At 40.3% G+C, this 17,051-nt stretch overlaps 1 protein-coding gene across 2 annotated transcripts; it reads left to right on the forward strand.

Moving 5' to 3' along the window:
- Nucleotides 1–415: 415 nt before the first annotated feature.
- Nucleotides 416–14,365, forward strand: LOC105281219 (probable ubiquitin carboxyl-terminal hydrolase FAF-X). Of its 2 annotated transcripts, XM_011342290.3 has the most exons (30): nt 416–531; nt 1,740–1,952; nt 2,036–2,300; nt 2,471–2,696; nt 2,786–2,920; nt 3,005–3,161; nt 3,241–3,564; nt 3,758–4,015; nt 4,105–4,203; nt 4,300–4,574; nt 4,664–4,865; nt 4,952–5,281; nt 5,403–5,737; nt 5,822–6,062; nt 6,346–6,483; nt 6,569–6,841; nt 6,917–8,670; nt 8,814–8,987; nt 9,055–9,196; nt 9,404–9,708; nt 9,775–10,025; nt 10,106–10,281; nt 10,364–10,560; nt 10,640–10,767; nt 10,860–11,026; nt 11,121–11,386; nt 11,480–11,709; nt 11,787–11,989; nt 12,077–12,393; nt 12,647–12,791. In XM_011342290.3, exons 2-30 carry the CDS (start codon nt 1,887–1,889, stop codon nt 12,789–12,791), a joined length of 7,779 nt encoding a protein of 2,592 aa, XP_011340592.1. In that variant the 5' UTR covers nt 416–531; nt 1,740–1,886. The 2 variants fall into 2 exon arrangements, with proteins under 2 accessions (XP_011340592.1, XP_026825667.1); XM_026969866.1 differs by lacking the exon at nt 416–531 and having other exon boundaries at nt 1,887–1,952; nt 12,647–14,365.
- The last annotated feature ends 2,686 nt before the right edge of the window (nt 14,366–17,051 follow it).

Here is a 17,051-nt window from a genome sequence, read left to right on the forward strand (position 1 = left end):
TTTATATTTCAGAAGTGGAGTTCGCGTACGCATATGCATACGGAGACATCATATATCTCTACTTTATAGAAATTTGAAATAATGCAACAAAAAGATGTGATTGCTATACACAAAGAGATTTAAAAAATCTTTGTCTCAAGTCACCGGAAATTCGCGTAGAAGTCATTTTCAATTTCAAGTTTTAACTATACAGACTGCGGAGAAGCTATAATGTCAAACGAAAAGAAATAACATCGAATTTCCTCGTGAAACTTTTATTATCTATAATTTTCCGCGACCGTTTGTGTTTGAAGTGTCGATTGAACATCGTCGCGCGATAGCGAACGTCACCGACGATGGCGACGACTAGTGATGACAACGACGATGCGACGGGCCAATTGCAGCCCTCGCTCGCCGCCCCGTGCACGCACGTCGGCTCGGGCGGTACCGCAGCGCCGCGACAGTCGTGTTTACAGATTTGCCAGTTGAGTTCCGTAACGTCACGTCAAAAAAGTGCAACACACGAATTTCTACAACGTTTACTATGTAAAGGTGCGTTCCCCGGTGACGGAAGTGTGACGTGCCGATCGTTCCCGGTCCGGAATTGTCGTTGGCGTGGCCTGACGGCGCTCGCGCGTCCGCGGTCGGTTATCGGAGCGAAATATCGGCGCTTTTGTTAATACACGGCAGTGCCAATCGTTAGGATAGTCGCCATTTTGTCCGGAGAGGTAGCCCGGTCCGAGCGAACGGAGGCGAAAATAGGCGCTGCCTGGAGAGCGAGAATTATCGGGATCGTGTAGGTAGCAGGCCGGCTGATCGACGTCGTTCGTCGTCAATCGTCCGACTCGCGGGGATCGGCGTGTCCCAACGACGGTCTGCTTCGTGATCGGGGGTAGCCGTCCAGTCGCCGTTGTGCCAGCGCTCGGCGCTTCGACTCGGTGCAACGACTTCTCGTTCTCCACGGCGGCGTACGGCGTATTTCCATCGGCGCGACGGATCTGATCGCTGCCCGCGACACTCCGGCGGAGTCGCGTGCACGGGACGCACCCATCCAGAAGGAGCGTAAACCGGCACGGCCGCTCCCTCGTCGTCGGTCCCGTCGCGACGTTGACAGTTCGCTCCTAGTCGCACTGACGGTACGAGCGATCGGCGAGCAGCGGATGACTCGCCGCGAGCGGCCGCGTGCCGTTCGTACGATACGATTTCCGCGGACGAATTTCGCTCCTGTCCGCACCGTCACCGCGCCTGACGACGTTTCATCGAAACGTCCGACGTCCGTAACACGCGTCACTTCAAGCCACTTTGGTGCTGGTCGCGCTGTCGTGCGATTTTGCCGGACGTAACGCCGCGGATAGGTTTACCTCGTGGCCGATCATGGGGAATCTTGCCGGCTGGAGCACTCGCCGAATTATTCGGCGATTTATCTACCCGCTTGTGCTCGCAGAATCGAGACGATAATTGCATTAGTTCTTTTGAATATACTGCCTTCCCTCCGGGTATAGAGCGGCTCGCGAGCTGTCATTTGTCAGAAATTCCTCAGGAAATAAATGCTTATGTAACTTACGTGTCGTTACATAGTTGTGGCAAATTAAAATTTTTATATTCTTGCGTCGTGAATGAAATATAATAACGACTATTAAGATTATCTTTTAACTGTGTTGGAAAGAATGTTGACAATGAGTTCGCTTAGGTATTGTGCACTTTGTCAGTGACCTCGAATGAATGTAGCGTCAAAAATGTTCCCTTTTTCTTTGTTTCAGATAATGTAGGTATAGTTTATTAAAACAAGGCCTTTAGAATATAATTATATTTAATGTCAGTATATAAGCTGGATGCTTGTTATTGGTGGTGTAATCATTGGACCAAGAGATATTGAGACAATTAAGGCATAGCAAAGAAGGTGCAAAATGACGATTGCCACTAGGGGCCAGGGAGTTGGTATAGACCCTCCCGACAGCCAACAAAATACACAGGTTTGTAGGAAGTTTTTATAAAAATAAATTGAGATGTGTTTTGATTGTGTTGTGAATAAAATCAATATTTGTCTGTTGCGCAGATGCATAGTCCACCAGGTCCACAACAATTGGCAGACACAATGTCGGGGCTCCAACTCACCGAGAATGTGGTACAAACTGAATGCAGCAATGATGCTATCACTACAGTGGAGGATAGCAACCAGCTTCATGGAGAGCCTGATTTTCCTATTTCAAAACTTAATATGCTTCATGAGAAGATATCTAGTCCACGATGGGTTGTACCAGTTCTGCCCGAACAAGAATTAGAGTGCCTGTTACAAGCCAGTATCGAACTTTGTAAAAAAGGTAATGTTTTATAATTTTATAAATTTTTAAAATTGCTTATCATTGCTTTTTACGTGCCGCGAATGATATTTTTGCGACAGTATATTTATTTTTGGGTTATATAGAAGCATTCATTTGCTATTTATGAAATGTGCTATATATATATATATAATTTGTTTTTCACATTGCAGGAATTGATGTACAAAGCGAAGCGTGTCAACGCTTTTTTCGAGAAGGTCTCACAATCTCATTTACCAAGATATTAACAGATGATGCAGTAAACAGTTGGAAATTGAATATTCATAATTGTATCAACGCTAACTGTGCACGTTTGGTGGAACTATGTGTCCTGAAATTAGATGAGGATTGGTTTCCTCTACTTGATTTGCTGGCCATGGTTTTTAATCCTAGTAATAAGTAAGTAAATATTCCGTTTACTTTGTTGGGTGTTTATTGTAAACTCTCCTTTTCTTGTGGTTATATCATGTCGTTGAATTCATTTTCAGATTTCACACATTTAACGCAGTAAGAGCTTCAGAAACTGTTCCTCCTGGTAGCGATATTCCTGATGAGGAATTGTATGCTCGTCCACCACCTGACTCGCGAAGTCCCCGTGGTTGGTTAGTGGATCTTATAAACAGGTACTTTATTTATTTATTTATTTCACGCGTATGCAAGTGTCTTACAGTAGAGATCAACAAAAATAAAATTTCTGTTTCTTGCAGATTCGGCAGCCTCAATGGATTCGAAATTTTGCTCTCTAGATTTCAGAGTGGACGTAATTTAACAGTGCCAGTTATTTATGCTTTAATAAGACCTTTTGGCTTGTGTTATGAACTATTAACTGTTCACACTATAGTTAAATATCTGATGCCTATTGTTGTAAGTATTTTCTCACAACTAATCTCATTAACCTTTCACATGTTATTTGAGACAATTGCAAAGAAATCTTGTCTGGCAGGAAATGGTACCTCTCATCTTGAATAATTTAACTGATGATGAGTTGAAGAAAGAGGCAAAAAACGAATCAAAAAATGATGCAATATCAGCCATAATCAAAGCTGCTAAATGCTTAGTGTCACGCGTACCTCATCAGGAAGAGATGATAAAGAACTTGGAAATACTGAGACTGAAAATGATATTGAGACTCTTACAAATTTCTTCGTTTAACGGAAAGATGAATGCTTTAAATGAAGTTAACAAAGTAATATCTAGTGTTAGTTATCACCAACATCGTAATACAATAGTGGAAGAGGAGGAATGGCTTACCGCAGAACGTATGGCAGTAAGTTGAAAATCATTTATAACAATTGGAACCTATTTTAATTATGTAATGATTTTGTTAAATTATATTTTTAATATCAAAGATATTTGATGCATGAGTATCCTAACAAATAACAAACACTTTTCACGAGTGTGTGAAAGCTATATATTATGAATTTTATAAAGATTCTAACGAGTACTTATTTATGATACAGAAATGGATTAAAGACAATGGGGTGTTGGAAATTGTACTAAGGGATTCGTTACACCAACCACAATATGTAGAGAAACTGGAGAAAATTTTACGATTTATTATAAAAGAACGTGCACTTACGTTAGAAGACTTAGACGCTGTTTGGGCTGCACAAGCTGGTAAACACGAGGCGATTGTGAAGAACGTACACGATCTGTTAGCCAAACTAGCTTGGGACTTTAGTCCTGAACAGCTTGATCATCTATTTGAGTGTTTTCAGGTATCTGTCGCAATAGTATAATAATATTACGGAGTTTTCCTTGAATAGAGCGCGTTTACGTATATTAATCAAATGCGCAATTGTTTCAGACAAGTTGGAGGACTGCCAACAAGAAACAGCGGGAAAAACTGTTAGAATTGATCAGGAGACTCGCGGAAGATGATAAAGATGGCGTTATGGCACACAAGGTTGGACAATTTTAGACGTTTATATTTTCCAGTTAGCATTTATTCCTTAAACTTGCTTCAGGCTTGACCGTGTGTCTTTCTGAATTCTTTTGTTAGGTATTAACTCTCTTTTGGACATTGGCTCATTCTGATGAAGTACCTACAGAAATCATGGATCAGGCACTAAACGCTCACGTGAAAATTCTCGATTACTCATGCTCACAAGAGAGAGATGCACAAAAGACAATCTGGCTAGATAAATGTGTTGAGGAGTTGAAAAACGGTGATAAGTGGGCCCTACCTGCATTGAAGCAAATTCGCGAAATATGTTGCCTTTATGAACCAAATCCCAATCTAGGTCATAATCAACGGAGCCACCATTTACATTACAGGTACGACAGTTACATCATCTAACTCACTCGTGTGCACTTTGTACTGCTACATTGATTTTCCTCTTTATTGTTGCTTTATTACTGCATAGACAAGAAGTAATAGAGCGTCTACAAAGTGAGCATTCAGTGGTGATACTTGTAACGAATAGTTTAACTAATTATATGGATAAAGTACGACAATTGGTGAAGGAGAACCCTGAAATCGACGCAAATACTTTTATGCCTGACGGTCGATACAATCATATTATGCAAGTACAGGAAAGATTGAATTTCTTGCGTTTCTTACTAAAGGTACATTTCGCAGCTGCGAATAAAATGAGCATAAATTTCTATCAAAAATTTTCTGTACATGGGTAACATGTTATTATATTTTGCAGGATGGACAATTATGGTTATGCGCTGATCAAGCAGAACAAATTTGGCAGTGTTTAGCTGAGCAAGGTGTATTTGTTTCGGATCGCGAGGCGTGTTTCAAGTGGTTTTCCAAGCTTATGGGAGACGAGCCAGATCTGGATCCAGCAATAAACAAAGATTTCTTTCAAAACAATATATTACAGTTAGATCCAACATTGCTTACAGAAAGCGGTATTAAGTGTTATGAAAGGTTTTTCAAGGCCGTTAATTCTAAGGAAGGGAAATTGAAACTGAAACGCAGAACGTTTCTTATGGATGATGTAGACTTAATTGGGACTGATTATCTCTGGAGAGTACGTAGATTATATTTAATATTTTTTTAGGTTAATTTTTTTTCTTATTATAAGTCTGCAAGATTTGCATTTTCTTTTTTCCCGCGCGGTTTTGTAATGGTAATCTAATATTTGTTTACAGGTCGTAACCAATAGTCCTGAGGAAATTGCAAACAGAGGCATAGAACTGTTGAAGGAGGTGAACACCAATCTAGGACCGCGATTGCAGTCGTCTGTTTTAGCATTTCATGAGACATACATAGCGGAATGTATGGATAGATTGAAAGCTCATTATGACACGGTGACTGTTCTGAGTAAGGTGTATCTGGATGGGAAGGAAGAGCGCGAAGAACAAATGACAAATAAGATTAAGATGGAAGCCATAAAGATGTGTCGCGTGATGAAAGTTTTGCAGGAGTATATAAATGAGTGTGACACAGCTTTCCCAGGGGAACGAAAAATATTACCATTGCATAGGTAAAATTGCAGCTCAAATTATGACATATAATGATAACAATAGTGTTTTACATGATGAAAGTACAATATCGATTTTGATTACAGAGCAGCTCGTGGCAAGCATCTATCACTTGTTATTCGTTTTGCGAGTCCTGGTCGAAATGTTGACGATATAGATATCTTTACGCATAGTAATGATACCTTAGCCTCGTTGAGGCGTCAAATATTACGCAGGATTAAAGCAAGCGGGACAAATGTGAAACTCGATTTATTTATTAATGGAGAATCGCTAGAACAATCTGATGATAGAAAACTGCTTTCTCAGATTCCGCTGAGAGATAAAATGGTGAGTACCAGTGAAGAGAAGGCCATTTTTGTAAGTAATGTTTTCAGTAGTGACAATAGTGATATTATTAGTCGAAATATTAATTTATGAAAAGATCGGAAACGCGATTCTTAATCATGTATGCTCGTATATCCAGTGGATTTTCCAGTGGAAAATCGACTAGTTTGTAACTGAAATCTTATACGAAAAAATTATTCACGATTTATAATTTCACATAAAAGATCCTCAAATATCATTCAACTTTATATAGAATAGACATAATTTTGGAATATATTTTGTTTAGTTGTTGTCGGCAAAGCTCAGTCAAGTGAATAGCAATATGCCAAGTTCGCCAGACAGTAGCTCGGATAGCTCTACCAGTTCTCCGCATCATCCATACGACGGGCCGAATGTAGAGGCAGAGAATAGTTTGCCTGGTGTGGTGAGTGTTCAGTATGATGTAAAGTTGACAAATATCCAATTATTGTTCCGCTTATTGTTAAAACAATTTTGCATTTTTCGTCCAGGTGATGTCGCAGAGATCGCAGTACGCGACATTCTTCTTTCAATTAGCGGATCTTGGCTGTACCCTTCAACATTCGCAGTTGCGCGACGGTGCACGCAATCTCTTGCAGCTGGTGCCGCCAGATACCTTCACTGTAACACGATTACAGTGGTTATTTGGTCACTACAAAGACGATGAAGCTTTACAGATCGGTTCCCATTGTAACGAGCAGAATACGACAGTAGATTCTCTATTTTTTACTGCGAGTCCTAGCCAAGTTTTATACAATTTAGAGGTACATTGAGTGTACATTGAGCGGCGTTTAACAGCGTTTAACAAGTTATGTCACACTAATGGTTCTGTTTTTTAGGTGTTGTACACTTTGTTGATGCCGGCTCTCGACCCTATGTCCGAGAGGGCATTTGAATTTCAATATAATTTCATAAAAAGTGGCGAAGCGGGCGTTATCCTCGATATGCTGACCAAAAACAAGTTTTTACCAAATGCGGACGAAACCACGAAGCGGTCTGCGTATCTGACAGTGCTGAGACTCTGCAAGCTCCTCCTGACCGTAATGGGCAACGTGATGGCGTGCGTAATGGACGAAGTTCAGCAGAGCGGAACCTCAGAGAATCACGACAATCACGTTAACAACCGTGGTCGAGTGACAGTATTGAAACAAGCCCTTCAAAGTGTACCCAATCAAAGTACCGAGTATATGCTGAGAAGCGTAGCGGCCAAACTGGCACAGCATCTGGCGCACCGAATGCTCTCTGGAGGGCCAGAGGCTGACCGCTGCCGGCAGCTTTTCGTGCAGGCCCTTTCATGGGAATTACCGGATGTGGCTACTATACGTGCCATAATTAGACTAGCGTGGGCCGCATCCACGGGTAACTTGAACAACATTAACGCGTCGAACGAGGCCCTTCATTCGATGCACGAGACAAATCAGAAAGAACAGAGGAATCCCGATAATAACGATGTCCTCGTGTGCAAAGAAGCGCTCGAGGTACTGACGATCGCCCTGGTATTGAATCCGTCGGCGCTAGAGACGTTGTCGAGGGACAAAATATGGCACACCTTCTTGATAGATCTCGTACTACTCAGCACGTCGAGGGCTATCAGGATCGCTGGTGGTGAACAATTTTTTCTCATATCGACATGGTGCAGCGGCGGGCATCAAACGTTGCTGGTCACGATAACGCTACTCTTCAATGTTTTGAACACGACCGTTACGGAAAACGCCAAGCAAAGCCACGAATACTTTCAGCTACTGTGCCGGCTTTTAAACTTCGCGCATATGTCAGGCTGTCCCCTTACGTCCGCGGAGACGTTATTAAATGTAGAAATAGCTTGGCTGAAAAACGTTCGAGATAACGTGAAGGAAACCGGGGAAAGCCAAGTGGACGAAGCCTTGCTCGAGGGCCACCTCGGTTTGACGAAGGAGCTCCTGGCCTTCTTGCCGCCCAACCAAAAGTATGAGATCGGCTCCGATGAGAAGCACGGAGTAAATTTGATCAAGGAATTGGTGGAGGATTTTGTGTTCCCCGCGTCCCGACTTATGCTGCAACTTCGCAGCACCGGCGAATTGAGCGCTTCGCAGGCGTGTCCGGTGTGCACCACTCCTCAATCAACCAGTGCCGCGTTCGACTTGCTCGTAGGTCTTTGCGTAGGTTGTGTACCCAACATGAAACTTCTAGTCACAATGCTCACCGACATGTTTTACTCCGAGAAAGATGAACCGTTACTAGAGTGGGATTATCTACCGCCTGTGGGACTTAGACCGCTTAAGGGCTTCGTAGGATTGAAGAATGCAGGAGCTACTTGTTACATGAATTCAGTATTACAGCAATTGTACATGGTAGAGAGCATTAGGGTTGGATTATTGGCGGCAGAAGGTGCGGCAACTGACTTGAACGAGGATTTCTCGGGCGAAGAAAGAATCGAAGGAGAGCAGACGATCGAAACGAACGATAATGACACGAATGAAGAAAAATGTGGCGCCGACGAATCCAGGAAGGAGTATAACATTGGTATCTTGAAGCAAGTACAAGCGATATTCGGTCATCTGGCTTACAGCAAATTACAATATTATATACCTAGAGGACTATGGAAACACTTTAAGTAAGAATAAGTAAAATTCTATTTTTTAATATTAAAAGTATTAAATTAATGATCAAGTTCTTCTAAGAGATGTGCCTTGGTGTACTCTGTGCTCGAAATAATCAATGATCTTCAAATTTCGATGAAAAAACCGATTTTTACAGGTTACAAGGAGAACCTGTAAATCTTAGAGAACAACAGGACGCTGTAGAATTCTTCATGAGTCTGGTAGAGAGTCTAGATGAGGCACTGAAAGCCTTAGGACATGAGCAGATAATGGGCAAAATTCTTGGTGGCTCATATAGCGACCAAAAAATCTGCAAAGGTTGCCCTCATAGGTACCTTCTTAGTTCTTACATTCTGCTTTCTTCGGTAGACTGTAATACCGCATTACATTATCTTCAGATATTCCAAAGAGGAGCCGTTCAGTGTGATAAGTGTAGACATACGAAACCACAGTAATTTATTGGATTCTCTTGAGCAATATGTAAAGGGAGAGTTGCTGGAAGGGGCAGACGCTTATCACTGTGATAAGTGCAACAAAAAAGTATGATAAAAAATATATCTTTGCAAATACATAAAAGATCGTTTTTGAAAAGATTCTAATGAGATCAGTTCTTTGAACGTATATATAATAGAGAGTATTTATCTTCAATACATGCTAGTTCACAAAACGGATCTTTTATGCATTTTATATAAATCAAGCTCGCTAATCTAATCAGATTCTATACGTCTTCCCCGTTTTTTTATTTAGGTTGTAACGGTAAAGAGATTGTGCGTGAAAAAACTGCCACCTATTTTAGCAATTCAGTTGAAGAGGTTTGAGTATGATTTTGAACGTGTATGCGCCATAAAATTCAATGATTATTTTGAGTTTCCGCGTGATCTGGATATGGAACCTTACACCGTCTCCGGTTTGGCTAAACTGGAGGGAGAAGTTATCGACTGTGATTATGAGGAATCGATAAAAGGCACATGCACGAAATACCAATTAAGTGGTATTGTGGTTCACAGTGGTCAAGCTAGCGGTGGCCATTATTATTCTTACATACTACACAGGTATCCTAAACGTGTGAAATAAGTGCATATAAGTAAGAAATTAAACTACAATCAACAATTTTGCAGGTTAAATGATGGCACTGCTAAGTGGTACAAGTTCGATGATGGTGATGTAACAGAGTGTAAGATGGAAGAAGAGGAAGAAATGAAATCTCAGTGCTTCGGCGGTGATTATTTGGGGGAAGTGTTTGATCACATGCTCAAGCGGATGAGTTACCGCAAACAGAAACGATGGTGGAATGCATATATGTTATTTTATACAAGATTAGACGTAGAAGAAAATTCTCTAATGAAAAGTGTAAATGAGTTGTCATTGTGTAGGTATCGTTAAGATTGCATATACGTTATTGTGACCTCGACGAATGTCTATTGTCTTATTATCGCTCATGCTTTTCAGATACGAAACTAGGAGTTATGAAAATGCCGTCAGCGATAGAATACAGCGTGCGGAAGCAGAACATCAAATTTATGCACAATCGAAATCAATTTAGTGCTGAATACTTCCAATTTATCAAGAAACTGGTGTCCTGCAATCCACATAATATCAACCGACAGAATGTGAATGAGAAGCTTGTAAGTTCACCTCATACATACGTATATGTAAAATCGTACCTCTTCAAGTAGCCATTTTGTAATCGTAACGTTTACATTCCAGAGCCCTGAAGCAGAAGAGCTTGCAATGCTATCTGTTCAGTTAGCATCAAGATTCCTCTTTTACACAGGTTTCCATACTAAGAAAACGTTGCGCGGCACTGCAACAGATTGGTATGACATCGTATGTCATCATCTACGCAGTAGTAAAAATGTCCGCTCTTGGTTCGCCAATGAAGTTTTGTTTAATCATCCACACAGGTATTAGATCTTCTTCTAAGTACGCGCTGCACTCGCTAAAAACGCCTGAATCTCGACATTGAAAATTTGTTATCCACAGATTTTGCGAGTATCTTCTGAGTTGTCCCAGTACGGAAGTACGCACTGCTTTCCTCAAAATATTGGTATTCCTCGCGCACGTTTCTCTGCAGGATGGTCCGTGTGCTCCACCCAGTCTAAGTGCACCAAGTAAGTGAAATATACATTTCACAGAAAGATATATATATATAATTGTGTATGCTTGAAATAATGCTTGATGATTGTTTTGTGGACATTTTTAGCTATACTCTTGGATCCAGTTGCAACACTCAGTGATCACTTGCTGCATGCAGTACTGTCGTTGCTACACCGCGAAATTTCGGATCACGGGCGTCATCTTCCTCATTATTTCTCCCTGTTTCATGCGTACGCTTCGCTTGGACTTGCCGAAAAGGCGCAATTGCTTAAGGTAAAAAGAATACTATACTAAATAAAATGATTAATTAACGTTGCCACTCTAAGTTGCACGCTAACTTTAAACGTTATTATTTCCTTCGTTGCAGTTGAATGTTCCGGTTACGTTCATGTTGGTCGCTATTGATGAGGGGCCCGGTCCTACCATAAAGTATCAGTACCCTGAACTGACTAAACTCCATCAGGTAGTGAGCATGCTGATACGATGCTGCGATGTGTCGTCGAAGGCGCATTCGAGTCACACGCAACCTCGTACAGAACCTTTACCAAATCCGTACGGCGACCCTGCCTGTCAGTCGGAATACCTTATGCCGATCCAATCGCAAGCAGCTGACATATTGTTCATTCGTACTAGGTGAGAATTATATTCGAATTTTTAATGGTGGATGTAAAATAAAAAGTGAAGGTCCTATATATAATTTTACGCTTGTTTTGCTTGTGAAAACAGTTATATCAAGAAACTAATCGAGGATGCTAACGTGACTGAGGATACAGTTAAGCTATTACAATACTGTTGCTGGGAGAATCCGCATTTGTCGCGAACAGTGCTAAGCGAACTGCTATGGCAGATAGGTTTCGCTTACACGCACGAATTGAGGCATCATACCGATATACTGCTCGCGATACTATTAATGGAAGATTCTTGGCAGACGCATCGTGTGCACAATGCGCTTAAAGGTAAGAAAACATTCAACGAAACATTCTTTTGTACGTGACGTATCAGCGACTGCAATTGCCAAGAACGTATCTTTCAGGAGTCCCAGACGAGCGAGAAGGTTTATTCGAAACGATACAAAGAAGTAAAAATCATTATCAGAAAAGGGCTTACCAATGTATCAAATGTATGGTGCAGCTATTCAGCAAATGCAGACCTGCTCATCAGCTTTTACATCACAGTCCAGAGCTGAAGAGAAAATGGAGTCACGCCATAGATTGGCTTCATGACGAACTGGACAAGGTATGTACTAAAACTTAATTAATTCACGTTAACGTTAACCTGTATTTATATTAAGGTAATATTATATTTTTAATGAAACATTTTCAGAGACCATATGCCTCTACGGCTCCTTATACGCACGCATACAATAATTGGTCTCCGCCAGCACAGTCCAATGATTCTGCAAATGGATACGTGTTGGAGCGCAGCAACAGCGCAAGGAAGACGCTGGAACGAGCGTGCGAGCTATGTCCAGACGTTGACGAGCCAGAAGTCGAAGATACGAGCGAAGATTGTGCGGAAGAAGCCGAGAAATATCAACATATATCTAAATATCAATCTACCAAACCAACCAAATTTCAAACCTCACTTCGGAAGATTCGGAAGACGCGTAACAACAGAGGCTTAGAGTGGGCGTCAATAGAGTAAGTCATAATTCAATGTATCTTCTTTTTGATATATCTTTTCAAGATTATTAATTTAAAAGTAATAATCCATCTAAATTTTCATATATGAAGGAGGGACATTGTAAATATTATAATTTAGGATTTACAGATAAATATGTCAAATGTTTCATTTCATTTGCGAGAATATAAGGATTTGTTATCCGTTACTGCAAATGATGGAAGGAAAGCACGTCGTTTTCTAACGATTACCTGCTTGCATTCTCTTTTGCAGTTATCCCGATTTTACCGTGATTCAAATGCAAGAGGAACAGCAGCCCCAACCAGGACCTTCTCCAGTACACACGCCTCACTTAGCGCTACAAATGCATAATCCGCAAAACTGTGAGTCATCACAAAATACCAGCCAGGATCCATAATGAACGCTGAATACTGACGTTCTGCCAAGTTGCTGCCACAGTGAAACGATTTCGGAATACTTAGATATTACTGCGCCAGCAGCTTGATGTTCGAACGATAGAAACACATGTACAGATATAACAAGTAAGGGTTTGTTTTTTAGCGATCAATCTTTAACAAACTCCATGCTAATCTCTTAGTTTCACTGTGGGTAGTCACTTTGATAATATGACGCGCTATGAATGTTCAAATTGCAATGAGGTAACGAAGTGGAAGACGATTCCGACTGAGAACTGAATTAACGCATGCTGGTTGAGGCAATCGATTCTCGACAATAGTACTTTTTTTTTCTCTTTAATCTCGATGCTACTCGTCATTTATTCCGTTTGCGTCCTCCGACGGCTGTTCGGCTTCCAATTTTGGAAAAGACAATTTGATTAAACAAAAGAGTAAAAGTACACTCTTCTTTCGCCCTCGAGAAATCGATAAAGCTAATAGTACAGCTAAGAATTTTATTTGCCTCGATTAATGCATGTGAATTCAAACTTAGGAATACCATAAGATTGTATAAATGTATAGCGAGTAGTGTTACGGAATCCCGTTCTCTGCCGACTAGAAGACAAAAATATAAATCATAATTTTCCGTATGCCTATGTAAATTTGTTACTAATAAAAAAAAGAAGTTGAAATAGAACTTTCTAATATGATCGAAAGATACGATTACAAAAAGAAAAGAGAGAAGTGGGCTAGTATGTTCTCGTCTCATTCAGAGAAAGCACAGTTATCAAAGCTATGCTCTAACATATATAAATATATAGCTATGCTATATATATATACATAGCTTTTGCTATTTAATCTTTTAACAACAATAAAAGAATCTTTCTTGTACTTAATAATCTCGAGCATTCTGGAAGAAAGACACCTATCAGTGGCCTGCCGTGCTGCTAAATTTCAACATATGCCAATGATGCCTCCTGTTGTGCTTTCTTTCAGTTCGACCGATTTGAAAGAGTTGTGCCTTCGACATTGTGCGACTCCATTGTACTTTTAGGTAGATATTTAAGAAACAAGTTGTTGCTTCAAATTTGATTGCTTAATACTTCGCTTGTTGAGTTGACTATGGGAACGAAAAGGAAAATAAATTAGATTGACGGAAAAAAACGCGTGAGATTCGATAAGAGATTTCGTGATTCGACGTGATCGTCGAAACGTATTTCGGAGCCCGAAACGAGGTTGCCGCGGGCCATTCTAGTTTATCATGACGCACGTACACGTTAAATACGACATCGAGTTACTGGTATCGGTTACATCGTAAGAACGTGAGAACGTGAAGAGACACTATCCTCAAATCCTCAAAATTTTTACAGATACAAGGAATTGAAAAAAAAAGAAAAAACGTGACAGTAGACGTGACACAAAGAGAATGTGGAGCACACAAATGCTAGTTTGTATTATCGTATGGTACGACTTATCGTTGATAGAGCTGTGGTCTTTCTGCGGAAATGATAAAAGCGATCATAGCAGACATCATCTCGGTAATCTCTTCGACATATTAACGTAACGAAGAAGCATAGAACGTCTTCTTTTCTAAAGGAAAAAAAAGGAGAAAGATAAAGAGAAAGATTTAAACACGGACTGTACGACGAACGACCCTCGAATTTATGAACTGGCCATAGCTCTGACTTATTAAATAACGTGTGTTATATATAGTTATTATAGAAAAATAATCTTAAAAGAAGAAAAAAAAGAGAAATAAGGTCACATCTGTAACATGGAATAAGCGAGCCGTGTGTATACATAAGATACCGTGCGAAAAACCAACGACTATGTCAAGACACCAGGAAATAATGACGTATTGATTATTATTGTTCATATTTATCGAATAACCAAGAGTGTTAAACAGTGTACCAAATTATATAATAGCTTCTATTGGTTAAACAATAATGGTACCTAATCTTACTCAGACATGTACATATAGACATACAGCAACCGCTTTTTATATGTGATAAAAAGAAAATTATTATATTCCTATATTATACATTGAGATTTAGAGAAACGCTATATTGTAAATCCTGGTTTTTGTACACAGACTGTATGCTAAGTTCATTTTTTGTTAACACGAGAAAGGTAGTTTATAATTATTTAATATTTAATTATGTATCACACACTAAATAAGCGTATAATATCATGTACAATACTTGCTTTCTTTCTTTTTTAAATTACTTATTCGAGAAACGGTTCACAAACTGGAAGTGTCATGATACTAGTGTCATTTATCTTATGTGTGGTAGAAATAATAAGGGAGACATAAACTGTGCGTGCGACAACCAAGCGCAGTGTTCTAATTAATGATAAATCGTCGTCGGAATATCGTTTTCGTCATCGAATAAGGCAGCGCTCGATGTTGCATCGCATAAAATGGAAACAGAAGAGACACGCAAGGGATGCTAGAATTTACAACGGAATCACTTTCCTACGTAGATAGTCAGAGTTTAAGATCTGGTGTAATTTCATCGGGTTCAGATTTTCAGTCTCATATAAGCACGTGAATAATCATCTCTATGTTTACTCGCGAAGATGAAAACCATATTCGCGGCATATGTCTTTCGCGTGCATATTGCAATGGAAATTTGAATTAGTATCGAAATCGTACCGATTTCTACGATGCCTGTGCGTAAGAAAGGAAAGGCGAGGAAAAAAGGGGGATCGTGCACTATTTCTATGGTATGTGTGCGTGATTTTACCCAACAGATAAATTGAGGAATTACTAATTTACTATTAGTACGTCGGCGGAGGTAGCCGTTGCGATTTTACGTTCGTTTCAGAGTACGAGGGTCGTCGGACAGAAATCAAAAAGATCAAAGGCAAATGCGTGGATTATGTCGTGCACCAGCACACGTTGTTGCGGATGGCACTTTATGCGGATTGCACGTGAAACCAGAGTAGTGTCGTTGTTCTCGTGATCATATGCAATTAATTCTTGCAAACATATTATAAAAATGAAGAAGAAGAAGAAGAAGTAAAAAAGGATCTATTATCGATGTCTCTTTTAGTTCTAGTTCTAAAGGTAATTTTAATTGTATTTAGCGCGAATGACGCTCTAGTCAGTAAAATTACGAATAAACGAGAGGAGATTAATAGCTTCGTTCATTTAATACGATCTGCGGAATGTTCCCGGAACGTCGCTGCGAATTAATACAAGACGTGATAAGATGTGTCCTCATCATCGTTGCCATTTTGTCATCACTTTTATGTTTTATCGTTAACGCGCCGCTCCGTGAACATTTCTGCAGATCCCGATGCGTTCTCCGCATTTTCTCATTTGCCTTTGACGCGTAACGGACATGGGGACTCATCATTTGTAACTACCTCGACAAGCAGTCAATGTATCTACAACATACAACACATACATGCCGTGCTTTGTTCTAATCCTACCGAGCAATCCTGCCTCGCGGAAAGGGACATGATTGCACACGCTGGTGCATCGAATACACTGCCCGCAATACAATTGTTGGCGAAAAATAATGCATGCGCAAATCTTCCGAAGCGAAATTTCGTTTTCTTCTTTCTCATTGAGACGAAGATCAAATGTGTTTCGCGGACGTTCCGTTATCTGAATGTGAAACATGTTGAACCCTGTACTTTGTGCATCAGCGCGATCGTTCCGAACCGTCAGTATCATCTACGAAGCTATTTTAGTTAGTTACCATCTAAGGATTGAATAAGGTTTATCGGACAGTAAGATAGTACTGATCACGAATCGGTGTTCAGGGATTGAAGATCAGAATCTGCCGATGCAATGTCGACATTCTCAAGTTTTTGTATTATTTAACGTATATTGATCCTGAACAGCGTGATCCTCGGACCAGACTGTGTTTCAGGCGTAATCCTTACCAAAGCTAAATACCAGGAGCTTATGTTTTCTAACGATCTTTCTCATTTGCCGATCATGCGCGCTACATGTTTACATTTACATAAACATCGTTTCATACGTTGCCTGGTTTATATCTTTAGACGCGAATGTAGATCACAGAACGATCGTGCGGTACTTTTAATGCTGAATGGGAGATGCTTCTCTTGCGGAATTGCATTAATTAATTAATCTCTTTCGCCGCGACGCATTTGTGTACCAAATACTTCATCTCATACCGCGTGATCGTATCTTTTTCGAGAGCTTTAGATAAGTAGCAGAAGCAAGAAAGACAAGAGAACAAGTTTAATCATACAATCTCAAAACGAGAGGAGCCCTAGAAATGAGTCGATTTAATTAACAGTAACGA

This window comes from Ooceraea biroi, chromosome 5 (assembly GCF_003672135.1).
Source record: "Ooceraea biroi isolate clonal line C1 chromosome 5, Obir_v5.4, whole genome shotgun sequence".
In the NCBI taxonomy this organism is placed as follows: domain Eukaryota; kingdom Metazoa; phylum Arthropoda; class Insecta; order Hymenoptera; family Formicidae; genus Ooceraea; species Ooceraea biroi.

What these genes read in the sequence shown, in the direction of transcription:
- LOC105281219 (XM_011342290.3), top strand. Translation starts at nt 1,887, where the DNA reads ATGACGATTGCCACTAGGGGCCAGGGAGTTGGTATAGACCCTCCCGAC. An exon ending in ACAGCCAACAAAATACACAG is followed by an intron (nt 1,953 to 2,035) that starts GTTTGTAGGAAG and finishes TCTGTTGCGCAG; the next exon opens with ATGCATAGTCCACCAGGTCC. An exon ending in TGCAAAGGTTGCCCTCATAG is followed by an intron (nt 8,988 to 9,054) that starts GTACCTTCTTAG and finishes CATTATCTTCAG; the next exon opens with ATATTCCAAAGAGGAGCCGT.